The sequence below is a fragment of the Vulpes vulpes genome, chromosome 4, assembly GCF_048418805.1.
Source record: "Vulpes vulpes isolate BD-2025 chromosome 4, VulVul3, whole genome shotgun sequence".
Taxonomy (NCBI): domain Eukaryota; kingdom Metazoa; phylum Chordata; class Mammalia; order Carnivora; family Canidae; genus Vulpes; species Vulpes vulpes.
In genome coordinates, this window is record NC_132783.1 from 118,501,567 (window position 1) to 118,514,052 (window position 12,486).

The 12,486-nt window shown below is 38.9% G+C and overlaps 1 protein-coding gene across 4 annotated transcripts in view; it reads right to left on the reverse strand.

The window, feature by feature from the left end:
- Positions 1–12,486, reverse strand: part of ABLIM3 (actin binding LIM protein family member 3) — a 111,464-nt gene that overhangs the window by 66,101 nt on the left and 32,877 nt on the right. For all 4 annotated transcript variants that reach the window (XM_072756918.1, XM_072756917.1, XM_072756916.1 and 1 more), the window contains exon 3: positions 8,021–8,158. In XM_072756918.1, the coding sequence (XP_072613019.1) occupies positions 8,021–8,158 (138 nt within the window). The remainder of the gene's footprint in view (positions 1–8,020; positions 8,159–12,486) is intronic.

The window sequence follows — 12,486 nt, forward strand, 5'->3', positions numbered from 1 at the left end:
CTGGGCTGTGCAGGTGGCAGATCAATTGACTTCATGGCTGTGGAATTAGTTAGGTCATGGCCTACGACCTCATTGGAGACAGCTCCTGTTTTTTTCCTTCTTCTCTCTCCTTTGTTTCCCTTTCCAACTCCACCCCCAAAGCCACCTATCCCAGTGGACAAAACCAGGAGGCCATAAGAAAACTTGGAACAATTGGTTCCTCCATTCCTCCCACCAAGGAGCTGAAGGAGGAAGTTTTTGGTAGAAAGGATGTAAAGGTTGATAAGAATCACAGGGGGGTTCCTGGAAATACAGTGGGGAACACAGGGATAGAGGGCAAGTTGGACAGCATGACAGATGTATTTGAGGCTGAGCAGAGCCCGGCATTCAAACAACAGAAAAGGCCTTGGAGAGGGTCTACGGTATGGAATTGATGTGGAATTAACACACCCAGGACAGGCATTATTCTGTGAATTAAAAAAAAAAAAAAAAAAGGATCTATTGATGAAAAAAAAAAAAGCAGATCATTTGGTTTGACAGTGGGACAGGATATGAAGCATTAGAACTGCTTTGAGAAAATCAGGAATGAATGTTCACTGTTAATATGATGTCCAGAAGGAGATCTTGCACATAGTCTGTGTTTCAGGGGAAAAACGGACTATTCTGTGGGTCACTGGACCTTTGTCCATGTTTCTATTCCACCACTCAGATGCTGGAAAAGGCTTTGAAAAAGTTACCCCACCTCTCCTGAGCTCAGCTACCTCATCTGTGAAATGAAGGGGCTATGTGGTAACTGAGAACATACCCAGATCTGTGAGTCCATGAGTCTATCATATATATATGATCCTGTTGATTTTCAACTTTTCCAATGAGATGGAGTTTTACAGAATTTCAAAACTAAAGGGTTAGTTAGAAGGGCCCCTGAGCGTGATCTATTTAACATTTAAACATTAAAATTATGAAATATAGTAGACATACAGAAAATGTAGTAAATATACACGTACAGTTTAAAGAAGAAGAATAAAATACACTCCCAGGTATCCACTCCCAAGTTTATGAACTAGAACATCCCCAATGTCTGGGAAGCTGTTTGCATCTCCCCAAAGCATCCCCTCCCCACACTGGCCCTAAATGTGTGTTTGTCATTCTCTTGCTTTTCTTTCTACTTTGACCACCTCTGATGTATCCACAAGTAATGCATTGTTCAGTTTTGCCTTTTTTGAACTTTATGTTGATGGAACCCCACTGGACTTATTCTTCTGTGCTTGTTTCATACTCTCGGGATTATGTTTTTGAGATTTGTCCATATTGATGTATGTAACCGTATTTTTCATTTTTACTGCTGTGCTGTGTCCCATTGTTTGTATCACAATCGATCTACTCCAGTGTTGAAGGACATTTGAGAAGCTTGCAGTTTTTTTCTTTTATGGAAATGCTGCTTTGAACATTCTCATATCTGTGAGGTGAAGCCTTGCTGTTTTCCAAAGAGTTTTTCCCATTTACATTTGCACCAGCAGTTTCCACTGACCTATGTCATCACTGAAGGCTGATAATATATGTAGTCAACATGGTAAGCTACCAAACATCATATTATTGTGATTTTATTTAATTAACTTAATTTTTTAAAAAACACTATTTTCTTGCTTTTTAGAGAGCAGGGTGGGAAGGGTGGGGTAGGGACAAAGAGGAAGGGAGAGAAAGAATCTTAAGCAGGCTCCATGTCCAGTGCAAACCCAACTTGGGGCTTCATCTCACTACCCCAAGAACATGACCTGAGCCAAAATCAAGAGTGAGATGCTCAACCAACTAAGTCACGCAGGTGCCTCATCTTATTGTGATTTTAATTTTCAGTTACCTGATTATTAATGAAATTGAGAATCTTTTTATATGCTTATGGGCCATTTATGTTTTCAAGGTCCATCCACGAGAACATATGGCTCCATAATATTCCACCACACTTTATTTATCTGTTTATTGGTTGATGGATATTTGAATTGTTTCCAATTTTTAACTTTATAAATAGAACATTCATACATAAGTTTTTGTGTGGGCATATGTTTTTGCTTCTCTTAAGCATGCATCTAATGAATTTGAAATTGTTAGGTCATATGGTAACTCTACATTGAACTCCTAGAGGAACTGCAAGCCTGTTTTCCACAGCAGCTATGCGTTTCGCATTCCCACCAGCAATGGATGAGGGTTCCTTCTGTTTTCTCCACACTCTTGCCAATGCTTGTATTCTCTGTCTTTTTGAATATGGCTGATTTCGTGGGTGTGATGTGTGTCTCCTTGTGGTCTGATGTGCATTCTCAGATGGCTAATGATATTGAGCATTTTCCCATGTGTTTATCTGACATTTGTAGAACTTCTTTGGAGAAACCTCTATTCAGATCCTTTGCCCATTTTGAAATTGGATTATTTGTCTTTTTCTTAGTAAGTTGTAAGAATCCCTTATATAGTTTAGATACGAGTTCTTTACTAGACGTACGATGCGCAAATTTCCTCTACCATTCAGTGGGGTTGACATTTTACGTTCTTGATGGTATATTTTGAAGCACAGAGAAGTGTTTAATTTGGATGACATCTAATTCATCTATTTTTCTTCTTCTTTTTAAAAGATTTTATTTATTTAAGACAGAGAGAGAAAGAGAAAGAGAAAGAGAAAGAGAAAGAGAGAGTGTGTGAGAGAGAGAGAGCTCAAGCATAAGCAGGAGGGAGGGGCAGAGAAGAGGTAGAAGGAGACTGCCCACTGAACAGAGAGCCCAACGTGGGGCTCCATCCCAGGACCCTGAGATCATGACCTGAGCCTACAGAGCCATCCAGGTGCCCCCATCTATTTTTCTTCTGTTGTTTGTGCTTTGGGTGTCATAGCTAAGAAGTCTTTGCCTAACTCAAGGTCACAAAGACTTACTCATATTTTCTCCTGAAAGTTTCATAGTTTTAGTTCTTACATGTAGGTTTTTGACTTATTTTGAGCTCATTTTTGTGTAAGGCATGAGGAAGGAGTCTGACTTCATTTTTTTTTTTTTTTGCACATGTATATCCAGTTTTCTTAGCACCATTTGTTGAAGATTCTTCTTTCCCTAGAATGATCTTGGTAGCCTTGTTGAAAATCTATTGACTATAAACCTAAGGATTTATTTCTGTTCTCTCAAGTCTATTGATCTATATGTCTATCTATGTGCTAGTACCACATTGTCTCATTTATTGTGGCTTTGTAATAAGTTTGGGAAATGGGAAGTTTGAGTCCTGCAGCTTTTTTCTTCTTTTTTCAGGATTGCTTTGGCTTTTCTACCTCCCCTGCAATTCCATGTTAATTTCACAATCAGCTTGTCAATTTCTTCAAGGAAGCCAGCTGGGATTTTTATGGGTATTGCATTTGCTATCACCTGAAGAGTGTCCTTCCCCAAATTTATATTCTGAAGTCCTAACCCCCAGTGTGATGGTATCTGGATAGGGGGTCTTGAAGAGATAATTAAGGTTTAGATGAAGTTATAAGGGTGAGACCCTTATTATGAGATTAGTATCCTTTTTAGAAGAGATACAAGCAAGCTTGCCATCTCTCTCTCTCTCTTTCACTTTCTCCCTGGCATGTGAGAACACAGTAACAAGCTTGCTGTCTGCAAGCCAAGAAGGGAGCTCTTATTAGAACCTGACCATATTGACACCTTGATCTTGGACTTCCAGACTCTGAAACTATGACAATACAAATTTCTGTTGTTTAAGCCACTCAGTCTACAGTATTTTATTGTGGAAGCCTAAGCTGAGTAAGATAGCATCAAACCTGTGGATCAGTCTGAAGAATGCTTCCATCTTTACAATATTAATACTTCTGATCCATGAACATGAGATTTCCTTTCATTTATTTAGCTCTTCTTTTGTATTTTGTAATTTTCAGAGTATAAATTTTACACTTTTGTTAAATTTATTTCTGTGTTGGGGCACCTGGGTGGCTCAGTGGTTGAGTATCTCCCTTTGGTTCAGGGCATGATCCCAGGGTCCTGGGATCAAGTCTTGCATCAGGCTCCTCGTAGGGAGCCTGCTTCTCCCTCAGCTTATGTCTCTGCTTCTCTCTGTGTGTCTCTCATGAATAAATTAATTTTAAAAGTCTTTTTAAAAAATGTATCCTTGTATATTTTATTTTTGATGCTATTGTAATAGAATTGTTTTCTTAATTTTATTTTCAGATTGTTCATTGCAAGTGTATAGAAATTCAATTAATTTTGGTATATTGGTCTTTTACCCTGAAACCCTGATGAACTTATTTGTTATTTCTAAGTTTTTTAGTGCATTCCTTATGATTTGCTATAGTAAGATCATGTCATGTGCATATAGAAATAAGCTTTTTCTTTTTCAATCTAGATGTCTTTTATTTCATTTTCATGCATAACCAACCCAATATGAACCTGCAGTACAATGCCGAGTGGAAGTAGTGAGAGCAAACATCTTTTTGTTACTTTTGATTTTACAGCAGGCAGGCAGTCTTTCACCATTAAGTACGATGTTAGCTATAGGTTCGTCTCTGTTCTTGAAAGATAATTTTACTGAACACATAATCCTAAATTTACTTTCAGTACATACAGGTGTTATTCCACTGGTCTCTGGCTTCCTTGTTGCTACTAACATATCAGTTGTCAGTCTATTTAGCATTCATAAGCAGATGGTCTATTTCTTCTCTCTGGCTGTTTTTAAGATTGTCTTTTGTCTTTGTGATCTGCAATTTCATTCTGATGATGTATATAGATGGATTTCTTTTATATTTTTTCTACTGGCATTTATTAAGTTTCTGGATCTAAGGATTTGTGTCTTTGAACAGTTCTAGAAAATTCACAGCTGTCATATCTCCAAATATTGTCTTCCCACTCGTGTATTCTATTACATATCTCTAGAACTCTGATTGAATATATGTCAAACCTTTCCAATATTTTCTCCACGTATAAACTTTTATTTTTACCACTTTTCTTATATTCCTGGGCCATATGCATATGCCTTTTTCTTGTCTAAATCCTACAGTTCATTAATTATCTCTTCAGGAACATCTAATCTGCTATATAATCCATACACTGACTTTTAAATTTCAAATATTATATATTTTTATTTCTAAAGTTTTGTTTCTTTTTTAAATCTGCTGTGCTATTTGTTATAATGTGTTGTTTCTTGCTCATTTTTTATGGCTCTTCTTACCTATTTAAATGTATTATATGTAGTCATTTTATAATGTCAGAAAATACCAATTTTTTATGAAGTCTTTGAAGTTCTGATTCTTCTCTTCATTGTTTCTGTTGACTCTTTCTCCATTATGATTTGTGTGTTTTTGACTGTGAGTTAGACTGTGAGTTACTCATTTTGCTAATAACGTTACCTGTGCGAATTCTTTGAAGAGTAATGCTGAGTAAAGCTGAGTTCTTCCAAAGAGGAATATTACTTGTTTCTGCCATTTGCCAAATGTGGGATGACTTTCTTTTAAATTCTCTTTCACTTTTTAAAAATTTATGTCAAATATATTCAATAATATAGAATATGAATCCATGTAAAGGGTGGATTATAGGTAGACATTTTGATACAAGTATTATTTTCCTCTACCCAGTGCCAAAGTTACCCAACTTACAAACAAGTTTCATTGCTCTCTCCTCCAGTTTATTTCTCATCCATCGATACACTGAAAGATTTTAGTAGGGCAAAATCTCAGCTTTACTCAGAGGTCTTCTATTAGATTCTTACTTAGATCAGGCTCTAGCCTCTACTTCCTATGTCTCCATGATCTATACAAGGCAAAATTTCAAGGTCTCCAAGGCTTGGAATAAACCATCAGAATTAAATCTGGCACTGGTAGTCACACAAGGATTTCTGCTTTTATTTTTGCTTTTCACCTCTGCAGATACTTTCATTTCATGTCAGCCCAGTAGTGTATGGTAAAAGAATTGTAAGAAAAATTCACAGAGATATTAACTGTTTCAAATCAGGCTATTTAGGTTAACTAGTCCCTATGACTGGCTCCTGTTGGAAACAAAAATTCTCTCATTTGTTTCACTTCTAAGCAAATCAACATTGAAAAGAGTCAGAAAATTAAATCTATCTTTTCCCTTTAAAATCTCTATGAAAACATATTCTACAACCTCCCTGTGGTTGTCAAAATAACCAATTTTTCCTTCTCTGCTTTCACACCCTTGAAATCTGCAAATCCTCCCACCAAAGGCAAAGTTTATTTCTCTATGATCTTGAATCTGGGTCAGCCACTTGACTTGTTTTGGCCAATGGGACATTGGTGAGTATGACATAAGCTGAGGTTTGCTTTTTGAAGCTTTTTCTCTTGCTGTACTTGGAACTCTGAGACCTCCATGCAAATGAATCCAAGCCAGGCTGCTAGAGGATGAGAAGCCATATGCAGGCACTCAGCTCAACAGCCTGCCAACCATTGCCAGCTGACCCACCAATATCATCATGATGAGGTGAAAGGAGACAAGGAGAGCCCGCCGTACTGGTAGAACTGCCAACCCAGAGGATCATGAGCTAAATAAAAAATTATTTTAAAGTATTACATTTTTGTGTAAACAAAGGGTAATTAATGTACTTTCTTAAGAACACAATTGCGCAGATCTAGCTCAAACCTTCTTAGAAAAATTTTATTGCTTTTACCCTTTGCCCTGCCTCAATATCTAGGGATGGAAAAATGGTCACTCGCCAAGACACTTTTGCAGGTCAGCTTACACTAAAGGGGTTTGCCAATTCTCAATATAGAAATTAAATCACATCAATTAAAAGATATCCCATATATGCTTCCATTAAAAAATTTAGGGAATATAAAAAAATTTAGGGAATATGAATATGTAATTTATTTGCTCAGTGTAGAGTCTAGTGAGATCCTGAGGAAGAAATCTAGAATTTTTATCAATGGCAGGGAAAGTCAGTCTTAGACATATTAGACTGAGGTTGGAAGCAGTTACTAAAATGAAAAGATCTGAGGTTTCAATTGACCTTAAATTCAACATACGTCAATCCTGTGAAGTGACTCCTCAGGAGGTCAATTCAACATCAATCATATGAACAGAAATGGTGCCTTTGCTGTATTTTGCAGACCTTGAGAACTGTGGTCTGTTCTGGGCACTATGCTTTAAGGATGATAGCGACAAACCAGAATGGATCAAGGTAGAAGACTCTAAGATGATACAAGTTGGAATCATTTCAGATGAGGCCCAAGGTAAGGACGCAATGTAATCATTTGGGGAGATCTGCAAGTATGTGGATGGCAGCCATGGGGTAAAGGAAACATGAAGTATTCATCAAACTTCATGAGAACAAATCTAGAACCAATAGGTGGAGGGTACTGGTTTGTGGTCAAACAATCCAACCTCAGAATGGCTGCACTGTGGAACAGAAAGCCTGGGCCAGGAGTTCAAGAAATGGCCACTGGAGAGGCATCCACTCCTGGGGAAGACAGTGTTGCCTGGCTTGGGCCAGAGGGCTCTCCAGGCTCTCAGCTGAGGGCCTCTTTCTTCCTGCTGCTAGTTATCCTGCTTCTTTAGGAACTTGTAGTTTTTAAGAGGTCAGAGGTAACCCAACATCCGTCTGTTTCCAAATTACAGTCCTTAGTGAAGTCATAATGTACCTTCTCCCTTATTAAGCTTAACCTTTGATGACTGCCACACTGCCATAGAATAGGTGTGCTCAGAGCTGTGCTGAATTTTAGCCAGGACAGCTTGCTCTTTCATTCACTCTCAAGTTGATTTAGAGGCACAAGATAGGAGTCTTTCTAGATGTGTAAGTTAAGCTTGCGGGATTGCTTTTTTTCCTTCTGAGTCAGCACTACCACTCTGAGGTCACCAGGTTCCCTCTCTCCCCCCAAGTCCTGACTCTTCCCTCCCTCTTCACTTCATACTGCCTAAGGGAGAGTTCTCATAACAGGTTCAAGGACAGTTTCTTTAGGCCTGTAGAGGTATCTCAACTGCCTGTGATTTTTTTTTTGCCTACCCCTGTGGCACATCCTGGGGGTGAAACCAGGGCCTGCAATCTGATAAAGGAGTTGGGAGTCCAGGCCTCCTACCTTGACAGGTGAAGCATCTGATGTGGAAGTGGTTGTTGTGGACACGAACCACTTCCCCTTTGCAGGTGTCTCCACATCGGTAGCACTGGATGACATTGGAGCTGCCTCGGGGATTGTAAGGATTCTGCTGATAAGGAACTGTAGAAAGAAACAAAGAGATCACCATCCAGAAGGACTTTCTTCTTTACAAACTCTGCTATAAGAGATTATCATAATCCTAAATGGGAGAAAAAGCAGAAAGGGTGGAGGTAGTTAGCCAAGTACCTTCAATGCATCACCAGGCCACATATGCCAAGTAAGGCATCATTGAGATGTGAAATCATAAATCTCCTTATGTGGGCAGAGACTTAGGAGTGATCATAACCTCTCGTTGCAAGAATAGAGGCCAAGTTCATGAAAGAAGAAAAGTAAAAAAAAAATGAAGTAGAGTATTTCAAGGTAAATGATCCAGAAATACCATTACTTGGGTGATTTCTGGATCAAAACCAGATCCCAAACTGCTAAATGAGCATTTGGTCCTTGCAGTTGACTGGGTCTCGAAGAAATGGGTGGCTGAACCTGCCTCCAAGTGGCCTTTGAGCAAAGCAAGTGACATCCCCTCTCTGAGCCTCTAGTTTTGACATCTATAAAATGAGGGTGGTCAATGGTAGCAGGCTTTGTATAACAGAGGCATAAATGGGAGGCATTCTAACTGGAAGGAGGGGGTGAGGGGACTCATCTTAAAGCTGCTTTTGAGTGGCACTTTCCATAACACTGAGAAAATGTTAATAGTATATAATTAAGAAAAAAGATCTGATAGGGATGCCTGGGTGGCTCAGTGGTCTGCCTTCAGCTCAGGGCATAATCCCAGGGTCCTGGGATCGAGTCCTGAATTGGGCTCCCTGTGGGGAGCCTGCTTCTCCTTCTGCCTATGTCTCTGCCTCTCTCTGTGTGTCTCTCATGAATAAATAAAATCTTTAAAAAAACCTGGTAGAGATTATGAAGGGGCTGAAGTCATTGGAGGCTGGGCATTTGACACTACTGTAGAGTTCCCTAGTCTATGGGTCTATTATTGTCTTGCTCAGATTTTCTCATGGCTACTTTTCTAGATCTCCTGTTCCTGACGTATACCTAGCTTGACCACTCTAAAATCTGGTCATCTGGAATTTAATAATAGTAGGCACCTGCTTAGAATAAGAAAATTCAGGGTTGGAAGGGGTATTGAGAGCTGTCTGGTCCCACCTCATTATGGTATAAGCTACTGAGGTAACTTTGCCAATCAGGAACCAAATCTTTCTTGTAGGAAGCCCCTAGGGGGATCAGGAGAGAACTCGTCAGTTCCTCAATTCCCCAAGTTAAAGCAACAGTCTAAAATCTTTCGCTTGTTAGGAGAAGGCTCACTCTTGTTCTGGCTATAAAGATGACCACCTGATTGGAGGGGAATTGATGTCTACCATTTAGACCTACAGGTTTACTGCCTAAATTTTGAATAAGCATATTATAAATTAATCTGGAGTCACATGAACCTTGGACTGCAAAGGAACTTAGAGATTACTTGATTCAGGGCTCCCTGACCTAGTGTGGCAGTTGTTAATGGCTGTTCACTGAAATTTGAATCTTTTATTCCAGGCACATGAAAGATGGCACATGGTGTCTTGCTTGGCAATGAAAGGTAAATGGAAAGTGCATGTGTCACTTTCAACTGGAAGTCCTATGAGCCAGTCTGTGATCTGCCATATTGCTTTTTCCATAGCCCACAATCAGTGATACCCCAGATGGTGTGCCGGATGCATCAGCTTGGATCCTGGTTGAGTCATGGAGGGCAGCTCCAAGGCTAACCCGGGATGAACATCTATTGTGAAAAAGCAGGAATTTTTGTTGTCATAGCCTTGTCACCACAGCATATTCTGATGCATACACCTGGGATCTAATTTCTAATGAAATATAAAATTTGGTGTTCTGAACATTATCCTACAGTTTTCTTCAGATTTTCCAAGATGGCCTCCATAACTGATCTCAGCTGCCTTTCTCCTTTTAAAGACAAGTAACAGGAAAGCAGGACTTTCAATCATCTTCCACTTACAGGTATCCTGAATCACCAGTGTGCTGTAGGGCAAAAAGCTGGTTACTTAGCCCTGAAAATGTTGCATCCGACAACTCTGAGGTGGGGGAATAATATCCTTCTCACAATCTTTCTCTCGAGGAGTTCATGCCTCTTAACGTTTTCCTGTCTTAAATTTTAGACAAAATTTAAGTGAGTTAGCTAGTTAATGAAATCATTAATTAACTCACTAAATGGGTTAATACACATAAAGCATTTTGAAGTGTTCCACAAATGCTCACTGGTACCATGATCATCACACCTGCCCCATAGCTCAGAGCAATCCTTCCTCACCCCCAGAATGTCCATAAGCATTCGTCCCGTCTCCTTTTCTTATTTCTCTGATTCATGCTTACCATCCCTAAAAATATTTCACTCTCCCCTCTCCTACCAGTTTGTGAGAAAAATGTAGATCCTGTTTATCTTGAGCAGTCTAGTGATCCACGATTGTTGAGAGAAGCAAAACTGTGAGTCTGAAAACCAAATAACAGCTAACAGGATAATCATCACCAACAGTGATGAGAGGTCTCTGAAGTATCCAAAAGTTCCTCCAGAATCACTGTACACATTCTCATCTCCCTCTTCTAATTTAACCCACTTTCTTCCTCAAGAACCAACTTCCAAGATCAGTAAGATTTTTTTCCTGATTTGATTTTCTGGGGAAATGGATTTGTGATCATGGTCTTTGGTCAAGACTCAGTCTTTGAACCACTCAGATAAAAAGGTATAAAATCCGAGTGAGGGGATAGATTGAGAAAATAGGTTTTCTGGGGGCAGAGTTAGTGATGGGCCCCCCAGCCCTAACTCCGCTGCTTCCCTTAGGATGAGGGTGCTGCTTTGGTGCTGCTGACTGTGGCTGAAAACCCACAAATGTCTGATGTTTGTAAATAATCTTATAAATAGAAATGTAGGCATCCTTCGTGTGAGTTCCTCCAGATTGCTGATGTAAACTGTGATTATAAAAGGGCAGCAGTGTAACAAGATTTGAGCTTATAGAGGTGTGAAGACCTTTCCTTATCTAGATAGTGACAATAGAAACTCTAGGGGTCAAGGGGAGCTAGGCTGAGATATGCCGTATCTGCTCCTGCCCTAAAAGTCACCTCATTTCCAACAAGATTTTGTATCCTGGGGTAATTAAATCAACAACTTAATCAAACCTTATTCTCTGTGTGTAGGTGTGTATGGAAGGTGCTATTTCTTCCCACAATTTCTAACCACCACCTCCACCAAAACATTAAAATTTTATTGTTGATTTTCTGCTGGTTATTATTTCCACTAATTTTTTTTTTAATCTCAGAAACTACTACAAACCAGTCACATGAATTATAACATTTTTCCTATGTGCAAATGACTCCTGAATTTCAAATTGACTTGTTCTTGAATTTTGAACTCCCTATCCTTGAGAGCAACATTTTAGAGCAGCCATGAGCCTCAAAGGACATTAGCTCTGCTGACTTGTGAAATAATCTATGAAGCTACCAAGTTTAGACACCTGGATCATGTGATATGGTTCTAAAATGTGTGTAGGGAATCCCTGGCTTCTGTTTAATGTTATTTGTCCAGTAAAGAGCACCTAGGAGAGACATTCCAAGTTCCTAGTCTGTAAGGAGGGCTGTCCAGGAGATTTCTGAGTATAGAAATGTTCTATATTTACACTGTCCAATATAATAATTACTAGCCATATGTGGCTGTTGGGCACTTGAAATATGGCTAGTATGACTGAAATACTGAATTTTTAATTTTATTCCATTTTAATTAATATAAATTTGCATTTAAATAGCCACATATGGCTAGTGGTACCATCATTGGACGTTACAACTTTATAGATCCTCAAACAGAACACCAGACATTGAAAATGGGAGAACAAGAATTTAAGTCTGGTTGAATCCTATTTATATAAAAATAACATGTACAAATTAATTTAGAAATACCACCTCAGACTTAAATTATTCGTTTTCATCTTTTAAGAGTTTTACAGTTGTATGCAAAAGCAGTTTGCAGTAGGAACCATTACACACACATTCACCCATCCTGAATTTGATCCAGAAACAAAAGATTCTGAACATAACATAAATACTAATTTTTTTAAATAACAATTTTTCAGGCACTGTGAGACTTAACAATCTCAATTTTTCCAAGGATAGAAGCAAAGAAATCAACTGGCAAGGGCTGTTAGTATTCTTTTTTAAGAACGAAAATCAGCTGGACAATGCATTTGGGATGAAAATTGAAGGGTCTGAAATATATGTGTAGCAGATCTTCAGGTCTGGGGGAAAATATAGCTTAATTCCATGACTAAATTTGCAAGTAAAGCTCTTCCCAAATGTGACAAAAATAATTTAAAAGTGTTGAGCGGAAGGGGAGGAGTGGCTGGCCTCCTAGTAAG